Consider the following 12461-nt stretch of genomic DNA (forward strand, 5'->3'; position numbering starts at 1 on the left):
GAGGTGGTGACCAAGCATGTGGATGAGGGTAGAGCAGTGGATGTAGTGTACATGGGTTTTAGTAAGGCATTTGATAAGGTTCTCCATGGTAGGCTTATGCGGAGGTCAGGAGGCATGGGATAGAGGGAGATTTGGCCAATTGGATAGAAAACTGGCTAACTGGTCGAAGTCGGAGAGTGGTGGTAGATGGTAAATATTCAGCCTGGAGCCCAGTTACAAGTGGAGTTCCGCAGGGATCAGTTCTGGGTCCTCTGCTGTTTGTAATTTTTATTAATGACTTAGATGAGGGAGTCGAAGGGTGGGTCAGTAAATTTGCAGATGATACGAAGATAGGTGGAGTTGTGGACAGTGAGGAGGGCTGTTGTCGGCTGCAGAGGGACTTAGATATGATGCAAAGTTGGGCTGAGGAGTGGCAGATGGAGTTCAACCCTGCCAAGTGTGAGGTTGTCCATTTTGGAAGAACAAATAAGTATGCGGAATACAGGGTTAATGGTAGGGTTCTTAGTCAGGTGGAGGAACAGAGGGATCTTGGGGTCTATGTACATAGATCTTTGAAGGTTGCCACTCAGGTGGATAGAGTTTGTAAGAAGGCCTATGGAGTATTATCGTTCATTAGCAGAGGGATTGAATTCAAGAGTCGTGAAGTGATGTTGCAGCTGTACAGGACTTTGGTTAGGCCACAGTTGGAGTACTGTGTGCAGTTCTGGTCGCCTCACTTTAGGAAGGATGTGGAAGCTTTGGAGAGGGTGCAGAGGAGATTTACCAGGATGTTGCCTGGAATGGAGAGGAAGTCGTACGAGGATAGGTTGAGTTCTCGGCCTTTTCTCGTTGGAACGGCGTAGGATGAGGGGTGACTTGATAGAGGTTTGTAAGATGATCAGAGGAATAGATAGAGTAGACAGTCAGAAACTTTTTCCCCGGGTGCACAGAGTGTTACAAGGGGACATAAATTTAAGGTGAAAGGTGGAAGGTATAGGGGGGATGTCAGGGGTAGGTTCTTTACCCAGAGAGTAGTGGGGGCATGGAATGCGCTGCCTGTGGGAGTGGTAGAGTCAGAATCTTTGGTGACCTTTAAGCGGCAATTGGATAGGTACATGGATGGGTGCTTAAGCTAGGACAAATGTTCTATGCTGTATTGTTCTATGTTCTATGTTCTATATCCTCACCAATCTTCAGGCAGTCTGACTATCCTGTGGGTAATCAGGGGTGGAAATGTCCCTTATGCTGTGTGAGAAGTTCCAGCTGATAGAGCTGTTTACTCGGTGCTTTGTGCTGAACTGTTTGACTGGAGCTCTGTGTGTTTATTGGAAGCATTTCCCTCTGATTTCCAGGCTGAATTTTGTTGATGGCTCATTGCTGAATATGAGAAAGTGAGGTGTCATTATCGGGGAGGTGCGGAGTTACGATGTATTTTTTTTTCAGCAGCTATATCTGAGGCGAGTGCTGACTTTCATTGTGATCAGCTGAAAAGTTGGGTGAGTGCTGAGAAGTGAGGTTCTACATTGAAATTAATGTGTAGGGAGAAGGTAAACAGAGTCTGATTTGTTGGAGCAAAATCTTTAATGTATAGTCGTGTTTCCTGGTCATTGATATTGTTTGTGGAACTGAAAACTGTGCTCTGAAGACAAAGTCTTTGCTCATCAAGACCATTTGCAGTCAGCCTGTTGGTGAGATCAAGGAATGGGGCTGTGCCATACTATGAGATTGTGATCGAATAAAGTTCTGCTGTTGATAGCTGTCTTCACCTCATGATCTGTCCTCAGTCCATTTCCATCGTGATGATGAACATTGTTAGAACATTCGATGATTTTGTTTCATCATTTTTATTCTTTTATCAATTTTGTTTGGCAGTTGTAAACAGGGAATCATGAACTGAAGTTGTGTTGCGGATCCTGGAAAACAGCTTGTGCTCAAAAGGTAAAGTCTATATTGAGGACTTCTTCACAAGGCCAAGTCCCACCAATTTTAAGCTGTTTCTAATTTATTTCAATAAACAAAAGGTTGTTGCTCACAGTCCAAAGGTCATTTTCAATTCATAGTTCATTGTTTCAAACCAAAAATGGGAAAAAAAGAAGACAGTGAGGACTATATTGTATAGGACCAAGGTTTAAGGGTAAAGGTGCTAGGGTATTTTTTGACATTCAGCATATTCCAAAAGGTTTAATTTATAGGGGTAAGTAATAACAGGAAATCTGAAAGCTGTGGTGTGCCCTTCCTGCTCTATATGGGAACCTGAGAACACTTTCAGTGCCTTGCATCAGCATGCATGCAGGAAGCGTCTCCAACAGCAAGTTCTGGAAGGCTGGGTTTGGAACTGGAGCAGCAGCTGGGGACACTGTGGAGCAACAAAATGGCAAAGAATATTGTGGATAGCACATACGGAGCGGTGGTCACACTGCCAGCTAAGGCTTGACAGACGGAGTGAGAGGACTAGAGAGGCAGGACTGCAGTCTCCTCTGGCTGTGCCTTGTGCCTCACAGTGATTGTAGGAAGTTCTGGAGGGAGAGTGTGAACAGCCAGTCGCGATACACATTAGTACGAGCAACATGGTTTAAAAAAGGGATGAAGTCCCAAAATCAGAATATAGGGAGTTGGGAAGTAAGTTGAAGAATAAGGTCTGAAAGGTAGTGATTTCAGAGTTGCTACCAGTTCCACATGCTAATTAGAGTAGAAATAGCAAGAATGCATTCCTAAAATGATGGTCCGAAGTAGATGCTGTGGTGGATTGGGTAATATTACTCGAGGCATGATAGAAGTTGATGGAAAATATTCGAGGACTGAATGGGTGAACTGTAGCAATTGTTCATTCCTGTCTGGTGCAAAATTGAAACAGGGAAGAAAGGGAAATTAGAGATAGTGTCAAATTGAAGGAACGGGCATACAAATTGAACACAAAAGCAACAGAGCTGAGGAGGGGGAGCAATTTTGAATTCAGCAAAGGAGGACAAAGCGGTTGATTATGAAAGGGAAAATAGAGTATGAGTGAAAGGTTGCAGGAACATTAAAACTGGCTGTTAATGTAGCTAAGCAAAGAGGAAAAGATTGATGAAGCCAAATGTAGGCCCCTTATTTCAGAAACAGGCAAGTTTATTACAAAGAAATAGCAGACCAACTAAACGTACCCTGATTCTATGTTCACAAAGGCAGACATAAAAAACGGACCAGAAATGTTGGGAATAAAGGATTTAGTGACAGGGGAAACTGAAGAAAATAAGTATTAATAGGGGAATAGTGTTGGGGAAATTGATGAGCCTGAAGACCAATAGGTCCCAGTCTGATAATCTGCATCCCAGAGTACTTAAGGAAGCAGTCCGAGAGTGGATGGATTGGTCGTCATTTTCAAGATCAGATAGCATCTGGAATGTTTCCTATTGATTTGAAGGGTGGCTGACATAACCTCATTACTTAAGGGAGGCAGAGAAAAAGTTGGGAATAATCAGCCTGAGATTGGTAGTGGGGAAAATACTAGAATCCATTATAAAAGAATTAATAGTTGAACATTCGGTAAACAGTGGCAGACTGAATAGAGCCCACATGGATTTATGAAAGGGAAATCGTACTTGACAAATCTATAGGAATTCTTCAAAGATGTAACTCGTGGATGTGGTGAGGGTGAGCCAGCAGATGACGTATATTTTGACTTTCAAAAGACCTCTGTCATAGCCCTCATAAGAAATCAATGTTCAAAATTAAAGTACATCGAATTGGGGTAGCATACTGAGATGTAGAGAAAACCAGTTGGCAGACAGAAAAGAAAACATGCAAATAATGGGTATTTTCCCGAAAGTTACACAGTGACTACTGGGCTACAGTATTCGGAAGTACATTGGGAGTCAGTGCTTGGAATCCAGACATTCACAATTTGTATTCATAATTTGGATGAGGAAACTAAATAATATCTCCAGATTTGCACATGACACAAAGCTGGGTGGGAGGATCAGCTGTGATGAGAATGCAGAGTTGCATCAGTACAATGCAACCATGAGGATGATTATGAGGTCATCACTTTAGTAACGTAAAAACAAAGATATATTATTATCTTAATGGATGTAAGTTAAGAGAAGGTAACGTGCAATGACACCTTGACCTCTCCTGCCCATCAGTCGCTGAAGGTAAGCATGCAGGTACAGCAGGTGGGTGAAGAAGACAAGGGTATGTTGGCCTTCACAGAAAGGGGACTTAAATATAGGAGCAGTGATGTCGTGTTGCAATTCTCCAGGGCTTTGGTGAGACTGCACATGGAGTATTGTGCGCAGTTTTGGTCTCATTATCTGAGGAAGGATGTTCTTGCTGTAGGAGTGCAGTGAAGGTTTACCAGAATGATTCCACGGAAAATAGGACTAAAGTAAGTGGAGAGTATAAATCAGTGAGGATTATGTTTGCTGGAGTTCAGAAGAATGAGGGGCACCTCACAGGAACCTGTCAAATTCTAACATGATTGGTAGATGTAGAAAGGATGTTCCTGATAGCAGGAGAGTGCACAACCAGGCATCTAAGTCAAAGGATGTGAAATAAATCATTTAGGACTGAGGTGAGGAGACATTTGTTCATCCAGAGAGTGCTGAGCCTGTGGAACTTGCAACCATACAAAACAGTCAAGGCCAGACATTGAATGATTTCAAGAAGGAATAGGATATAGCCTTTGTGGGAAAAGGAATCAAGGAATATCAGGTAAAGCAGGTCCAAGCTGTTGAATGAATGCTGCAGCAGGCTCAAAGTGCCAAATTGCCTGCTTCTATTTTTTTTCTGTTGCTCTGCATGTTTCACTCGCTCCTTTCTTTAAAGGCAGTTTAACATTTACCAATTGGATGGGATAGTTCCTGTTTTGAAGTTCCACAATTATAGCAGGCATATTCACTATCTCCATAGGTAGCTCTTCTACAGTCCTGGGGTATAGACTGTCAGGAGTTAACAGATTTTCATTGCTTCGATTTCACCAATCCTTTTTCTGTCTTGATATTACCTTCCTCACTGTAGCTGCGAGATTCCACTTATATCTGGAATGAACTTCTTACTTATGCTTTGAAGACCAACACAGAACTTTTGTTCAATGTCCCTGCCATTTCCTCATTCACGACAATATTTTCTGCAGTCTCTGCATCTAAGGGATTGATATTTATTTGAGCTGCTCTCTCCCTGATTATATCCCTAAAACACTTAGATTTTCTTTTATCAACCCTTTGACACGTACTTGCTGGTTTCCAAAACACTTCCAATCTGCAGACTCGTTCCTACAGTTTTCAATATTATAAAACTCTTCCTTTAATTTTAATGCTATTCATAATTTCCTGAGTGAGCCACAGATGGGTTTCTCAGTGGAATGTATACTTGTTTAACATTTTGGATTGTTTCTTTAAGTATTTCACTGTTCATTTACAACCATACCCCACAGTCCATTGATCCAGCTAACCTGAGTCTGCCCCTCCCTCATAACAATGTAATTGACTTTCAATTTGAAAATTCCTCTTTGTGTTCAGAGAATATTAATTTGAAACTGAAGATGAAAATCAAAGATATTTCTCAATGGTTCCTCATGATGACTTGACAAATTAATCATGTTTTATTCCACAATAATGACAACTGCTTCATTACACTACAGATTGATCTTGACCATTGCTGAAGGAACATCTACACTGTGGGAAGACCATAAGACCATAAGACACAGGAGTGGAAGTAAGGCCATTCGGCCCATCGAGTCCACTCCGCCATTTAATCATGGCTGATGGGTATTTCAACTCCACTTACCAACATTCTCTCCGTCGCCCTTAATTCCTTGTGACATCAAGAATTTATCAATCTCGGCCTTGAAGACATTTAGCGTCCCGGCCTCCACTGCACTCCGCGGCAATGAATTCCACAGGCCCACCACTCTCTGGCTGAAGAAATGTCTCCGCATTTCTGTTCTGAATTTACCCCCTCTAATTCTAAGGCTGTGCCCACGGGCCTAACCAGAGCTTTATAAAGTCTCAGTAGCACATTGCTGCTTTTATATTCCAACCCTCTTGAGATAAATGACAACATTGCATTCGCTTTCTTAATCACGGATTCAACTTGCATGTTTACCTTTAGAGAATCCTCGACTAGCACTCCCAGATCCCTTTGTACTTTGGCTTTATGAATTTTCTCACTGTTTAGAAAGTAGTCCATGCTTGTATTCTTTTTTCCAAACACCTCACATTTGCTCACGTTGAATTTCATCAGCCATTTCCTGGACCACTTTCCCAAACTGTCTAGATCCTTCTGCAGCCTCCCCACTTCCTCAATACTACCTGCCTGTCCACCTAACTTCGTATCATCGGCAAACTTCACTAGAATGCCCCCAGTCCCTTCATCCAGATCATTAATATGTAACGTGAAGAGCTGTGGCCCCAATACTGAACCCTGTGGGACACCACTTGTCACCGGCTGCCATTCCAAAAAAGAACCTTTTATCCCAACTTTCTGCCTTCTGTCAGACAGCCAATCCTCAATTCATGCCAGTAGCTCACCTCGAACACCATGGGCCCTCACCTTACTCAGCAGCCTCCCGTGTGGCACCTTATCAAAGGCCTTTTGGAAGTCTAGATAGATCACATCCACTGGGTTTCCCTGGTCTAACCTACTTGTCACCTCTTCAAAGAATTCTAACAGCTTTGTCAGGCACGACCTCCCCTTACTAAATCCATGTTGACTTGTTCTAATCCGACCCTGCTCTTCCAAGAATTTAGAAACCTCATCCTTAACGATGGATTCTAGAATTTTGCCAACAACCGCAGTTAGGTTAATTGGCCTATAATTTTCCATCTTTTGTCTTGATCCTTTCTTGAACAAGGGGGTTACAACAGCGATCTTCCAATATTCCGGGACTTTCCCTGACTCCAGTGACTTTTGAAAGGTCTCAACCAACGTCTCCGCTATTTCCTCAGCCACCTCCCTCAGAACTCTAGGATGTAGCCCATCGGGGCCAGGAGATTTATCAATTTTAAGACCTTTTAGCTTTTCTAGCAATAGCTCTTTTGTAATGGCAACCATACTCAACTCAGCCCCCGACTCCCTTTAATCGTTGGGATATTACTCATGTGTGCCACTGTGAAGACTGACGCAAAGTACTTATTAAGTTCTCCAGCCATTTCCTTATCTCCCATCACTAGCCTTCCAGCATCAGTTTGAAGTGGCCCAATGTCTACTTTTGCCTGTCGTTTGTTTCTTATGTATTGAAAGAAACTTTTACTATCATTTCTAATATTACTGGCTAGCCTACCTTCATATTTGATCCTCTCCTTCCTTATTTCTCTCTTTGTTATCCTCTGTTTGTTTTTGTAGCCTTCCCAATCTTCTGATTTTCCAGTGCTCTTGGCCACTTTATAGGATCTCTTTTTTTCTTTGATACATTCCCTGACTTCTTTTGTCAGCCGTGGCTGTCTAATCCCTCTCCGGATAATCTTTCTTTTCTTTGGGATGAACCTCTGTACAGTGTCCTCAATTATACCTACAAACTCTACCATTTTTCCTCTACTGTCTTCCCTGCTAGGCTCTGCTTCCAGTCAATGTTCGTCAGTTCCTCTCTCATGCCCTCGTAATTACCTTTATTTAACTGTAACACCATTACATCCGATTTTGCCTTCTCTCTTTCAAACTGCAGACTGAACTCTACCATATTATGATCGCTGCTTCCTAAGTGTTCCCTTACTTTAAGATCTTTTATAAAGTCTGGTTAATTACATAGCACTAGGTCCAGAATAGCCTGCTCCCTTGTGGGCTCCATGACAAGCTGTTCCAAAAGGCCAACCTGTAAGCATTCCATAAATTCCTTTTCTTTGGATCCACTGGCTACATTATTTACCCAGTCCATCTGCATATTGAAGTCCCCCATGATCACCGTGACCTTGCCTTTCTGACATGCCTTTTCTATTTCCCGGTACATGTTGCGCCTCAGGTCCTGACCACTGTTAGGAGGTCTGTACATAACTCCCATTATGGTTTTTTTGCCTTTGTGGTTCCTCAATTCCACCCACACAGACTCCACATCATCCGACCTTATGTCGTTCAGTGCCATAGATTTAATTTTGTTCTTAACTAACAAAACCACCCCGCCCCCTCTGCCCACCTCCCTGTCTTTTCGATAAGTTGTAAATCATCGGATGTTTAACTGCCAGTCCTGAACCCCCTGCAGCCATGTCTCTGTGATGCCTACCACATCATAATCATTCACGATGATCTGTGCCGTTAATTCATCTACTTTGTTACGAATGCTATGAGCATTCAGGCCTTAATGCTAACTTTCTTATCATTAGAGATATTGGAAGTCATAAGATGTCCTAAGTTATCCTTCCTTTTTGTTGCATTCCTAGTCTGCCTCAAGCTTAAATCCACCTGCATACATGTTATCCTCCTGCTTATCTTTCCATTTAACTCCATACTCCCTGTTCGCTTTCACTTTCCCTTCCCCCCAACTCAGAAGTTTAAAGTCCTACTGACCACCCTATTTATCCTCTTTGCTAGAACATTGGTACCAGATCGGTTCAGGTGGAGAACGTCCCAACGGTACAGATTCCCCCGGTTCCAAAACTGATGCCAATGCCCCATAAAGTGGAATCCCTCTTTCCCACACCAATCCCTTAGCCATGTGTTTACTTCCCTAATTTTCTTATCCCTATGCCAATTGGCACGTGGCTCGGGCAGTAATCCGGAGATTATGACCCTTGAGGACCTGTACTTCAATTTACTTCCTAGTGCTTGATAGTCCCCAAACAGGTCCTCCACCCTAGCTTTGCCTATGTTGTTAGCCCCAAAGTGGACCAGAACAACTGGATCCTCCCCCTCCCGCTCCAATATCCTTCCAAGTCGGTCGGAGATGTCCCGCACCCTGGCACTGGGCAGGCAACACACCATGCGAGACTCCCGATCCGGCTTGCATAGGATTCTATCTGTCCCTCTAATTATGGAATCCCCTTTAACAACTTCTTGTCTTTTTGCTCCCCCCTTTTGAATGGCCTTCTGCACCATGGTGCCATGGTCAGCTGGCTCATCCTGTCCAGAGCCCTTTTCCTCATCTCTACAGGGAGCAAGAATCTCATACCTGTTGGACAAGGTCAAGGGCTGAGGCTCCTGCACTCCTGAACTAAGGTTCCCCCTACCTGCCTCACTTACAGTCACACTAACTGAATGTGAATTACTTAATCTCACAGGTGTGACTGCCTCCTGAAACAAAGCGTCCAGGTAACTCTCCCCCTCCCGGATGCGCCGCAGTGTTTGAAGCTCAGATTCCAGATCATCAACTCTTGAGCCGGAGTTCTTCCAGAAACCAACACTTGCTGCAGATGTGGTCACTGCCATTCACAATGGGAACAGCCATCTCCCACATCATACAGCTACAGCACATCACCTGCCCAGCCATCTCTGCTTAGTTAATTACTTTATTACCGTCTCTTTGCAGCATTGCTCAAGACAGAGAAGGGTGAGCAGTGCAACCATCTTCTGGAAATCAGAGTGGTCACGGGAGCTTTGACATATTATCAGATCTGAAACTGATCGGTGAGGTGGAGCCTTCCAGGAGAACCAACTTCTCTGAACATTCATCTGTGGGCCGACTGGAGGCTGGGAAGAAATGTGAGTGGATGCCAAGTCAACTAAGTTGCATGAGGTACTGACTCCTATCTGAAGGTGAGGCTGATCAAAGGTGAGGTGTGTGAGAAGGGCTCCATAGACTCAGAATTTCTTAAACACAAGGTACAACTGCAGAGTAACTGTAACACAAGGAAAGCTACATGGAAAAGAAACCATTCAATTGTGAGGAGCGTGATCAAACTTTTGAGCAGTCATCAATGCTTGTGACTCACCGACGCATTCACACAAGAGAGAAGCCGTTCAAATGTGAAGAATGTGATCAGAGGTTTGCCCGGTTATCGGGCCTTGTGAATCACTGGCCCATTCACACAGGGGAGAAACCATTCAAGTGTGAGGTGTGTGGCAAGTCATTCTCACAGTCATCAACACTCCTCGTGCACCAACGTGTTCACACAGGGGAGAAACCATTCCGGTGTGAGGTGTGTTTCAAATCTTTCTCCGACTTGTCGACCTTCCACAGACACCAACACATTCACACAGGGGAGAAACCATTTATGTGTGAAGTGTGCAACGAATCATTCTCATTGTCATCAGATCTTCGTATACACCAACGCATTCATACAGGAGAGAGACCGTTTATGTGCAAACTGTGTGAGAAGTCATTCTTGTCATCATCAGATCTCTGCAGACATCAACGCATTCACACAGGGGAGAAACCATCCAGATGTGAAGTGTGTAACAAATCATTTTCGCAGTCAGGAAATCTCCGTGCATACCGACGCACCCACACAGGGGAGAAACTGTTCAAATGTAGCATTTGTGACAGATCATTCTCTGGCTCAACAAGGCTTCTGCTTCACCAGAGAGTCCACACAGGGGAGAAACCATTCACATGTGAGGTGTGTAATAAATCATTCTCGATGTCATCAAGCCTCAACGAACACCATCGTATTCACACAGGAGAGAAACCAATCAGATGCAAGGTATGTGACAAGGCATTCTCGATGTCATCAAGCTTCCGTGTACACCAACTCATTCACACAGGAGAGAAACCATACAGATGTGAAATGTGTAGCAAATCATTCTCGCAGTCAGGAAATCTCCACGCACACCGAAGTACCCACACAAGGGAGAAACATTTCAAGTGTAAGTTGTGTGACAGATCATTCTCCGACTCAACAAGGCTCTTGCTTCACCAAAGGATCCATACAGGGGAGAAGCCATTCACATGTGAAGTGTGTGACAAATCATTTTCTTTGTCATCAAGCTTCCATATACACCAACGCAGTCATACAGGGGAGAAACCATTCAAATGTGATGTGTGCAACAAATCATTCACGAGGTCATGGAACCTCCTGTTCCATCGGAGGATCCACACAGGGGATTGAAACGTTTATCATGGAATGCTTTTGGTATCTTTAACCATTCATTGGATTCACCATGGGATTCACACAGGGGAGAAACTCTTCAGTTGCAGTGTTTGTGACAAGGCTTTCACACAGTCAGTGTAATTATCCATCAAGCACATTCACGTTCGCGACAAATCCGATTGCTATAACATCTGTCACGAAGCCTTCACACAGATTATGCACCCAGTGGAACATCAGCGAACCCACAGTGAAATGACCGACCAAAGCTTTGCTGGTCTGTCCTCAGTGTGTGAATCTGTACACGGTCTCACTGTGTAGGATGTTCAGTGGGACTGGGACACAGAACAAGAAGCAACTTTCACTCCCATCAAACTACTAGTGATGACATCACCGGTGCTGAGGGATTATGATGTAACAATGGAGTCACCCTGCAGTGTGATGTCAGTGAAACAGGACTTGGAGTAACCCCCAGGCAGTGAGGACAACCCGTTGTGTTTGTATCCAGAGTGTTTACTCAAATTGAACAACACTGTGTACAGGTTGAGAAAAAGAGTCTCGGTATTGTCTTGCTTATGAACATTTCAATGTGTTCCTGTTTGGGAAAGAGGGAAAAAACTAATAATTGACTTCAGTAAGAAAGGACGAGATAACACCCCCATCTCCATCAATGGAACTGAGATTGAAGGGGAGAGCTACAAGTTCCTAGGAGTGGTGATAGCTGACAACCTGTCCTGGCTTTCCTATTTTGTTGCAATGGTCAAGAAGGCACAACAATGCCTCTTCTTCCTGAGGTGGCTCAGGAAATTTGGTATGTCCATAAGGACTCTCACCAAACTCGATAGATGCAGAGATGAAAGTATACTGTCTGAGTGTATAATGGTTTGGTATGGCACCTACTCTGCCCAGGATCACAGGAAACTATACAGGATGGTGTGCACAGCCCAGGCCTTCATGGGAGCCACTCTTCCACCCAGTGACTCCATTTACACTGCCGTGGAAAGGCTGCCAACATCATCACAGACCTTTCGCACCTGGTAATGATCTCCTACAGCCTCTTCCATCACGCAGAATATACAGATGGCTGAACACTTGCACCAGTAGGTTCAGAGACGGATACTTCCCAGCCATTATTAGACTATTCAATGGACTCTCTAGTCTTAGATCATTCTGATCTTACTAACGTTGATCTCTCTTGTACACCCTATGTAATTTTACCTGTCTGCTTCTGTCTAAATCTTTTGTTCTGCACATCTTTGCTTACTATGATCTGCCTGTACTGCTCGTAAACCAAACCTTTCACTGTACTTTGGTACACATGACGATAAATAAATCATTCAATCTTAAAAAAAAGATGGTGGAGTCTGATCGCAGGCCTTTTCAAAGAATGTTTCTCAAACCACTTAAATCTGCTCCGAAGCATTTGTACTGGATGTTACTTTGCTTGCAGAGATTATACCTGGAAGTGAAGTACAAGCAACGGAATTGATACTGATAAGAAGTGTCAAATCTTCCAAATGTACCACAAGAAACAAGAGCACCATGTGC

The 12461-nt window shown here is 43.6% G+C and overlaps 1 protein-coding gene across 1 annotated transcript; it reads left to right on the forward strand.

Moving 5' to 3' along the window:
* The first annotated feature begins 9643 nt into the window (after positions 1 to 9643).
* On the forward strand, positions 9644 to 12203 carry LOC122541605 (zinc finger protein 271-like). Its single transcript, XM_043678474.1, has one exon. The coding sequence runs from the start codon at positions 9747 to 9749 to the stop codon at positions 10932 to 10934; it is 1188 nt and encodes a 395-aa protein (XP_043534409.1). The 5' UTR covers positions 9644 to 9746; the 3' UTR covers positions 10935 to 12203.
* Positions 12204 to 12461: the final 258 nt, after the last annotated feature.

Source organism: Chiloscyllium plagiosum, chromosome 37, assembly GCF_004010195.1.
Source record: "Chiloscyllium plagiosum isolate BGI_BamShark_2017 chromosome 37, ASM401019v2, whole genome shotgun sequence".
Lineage (NCBI taxonomy): Eukaryota > Metazoa > Chordata > Chondrichthyes > Orectolobiformes > Hemiscylliidae > Chiloscyllium > Chiloscyllium plagiosum.

Coding starts and splice junctions, on each gene's coding strand:
- LOC122541605 (XM_043678474.1), top strand. CDS start 9,747: ATGGAAAAGAAACCATTCAATTGTGAGGAGCGTGATCAAACTTTTGAG.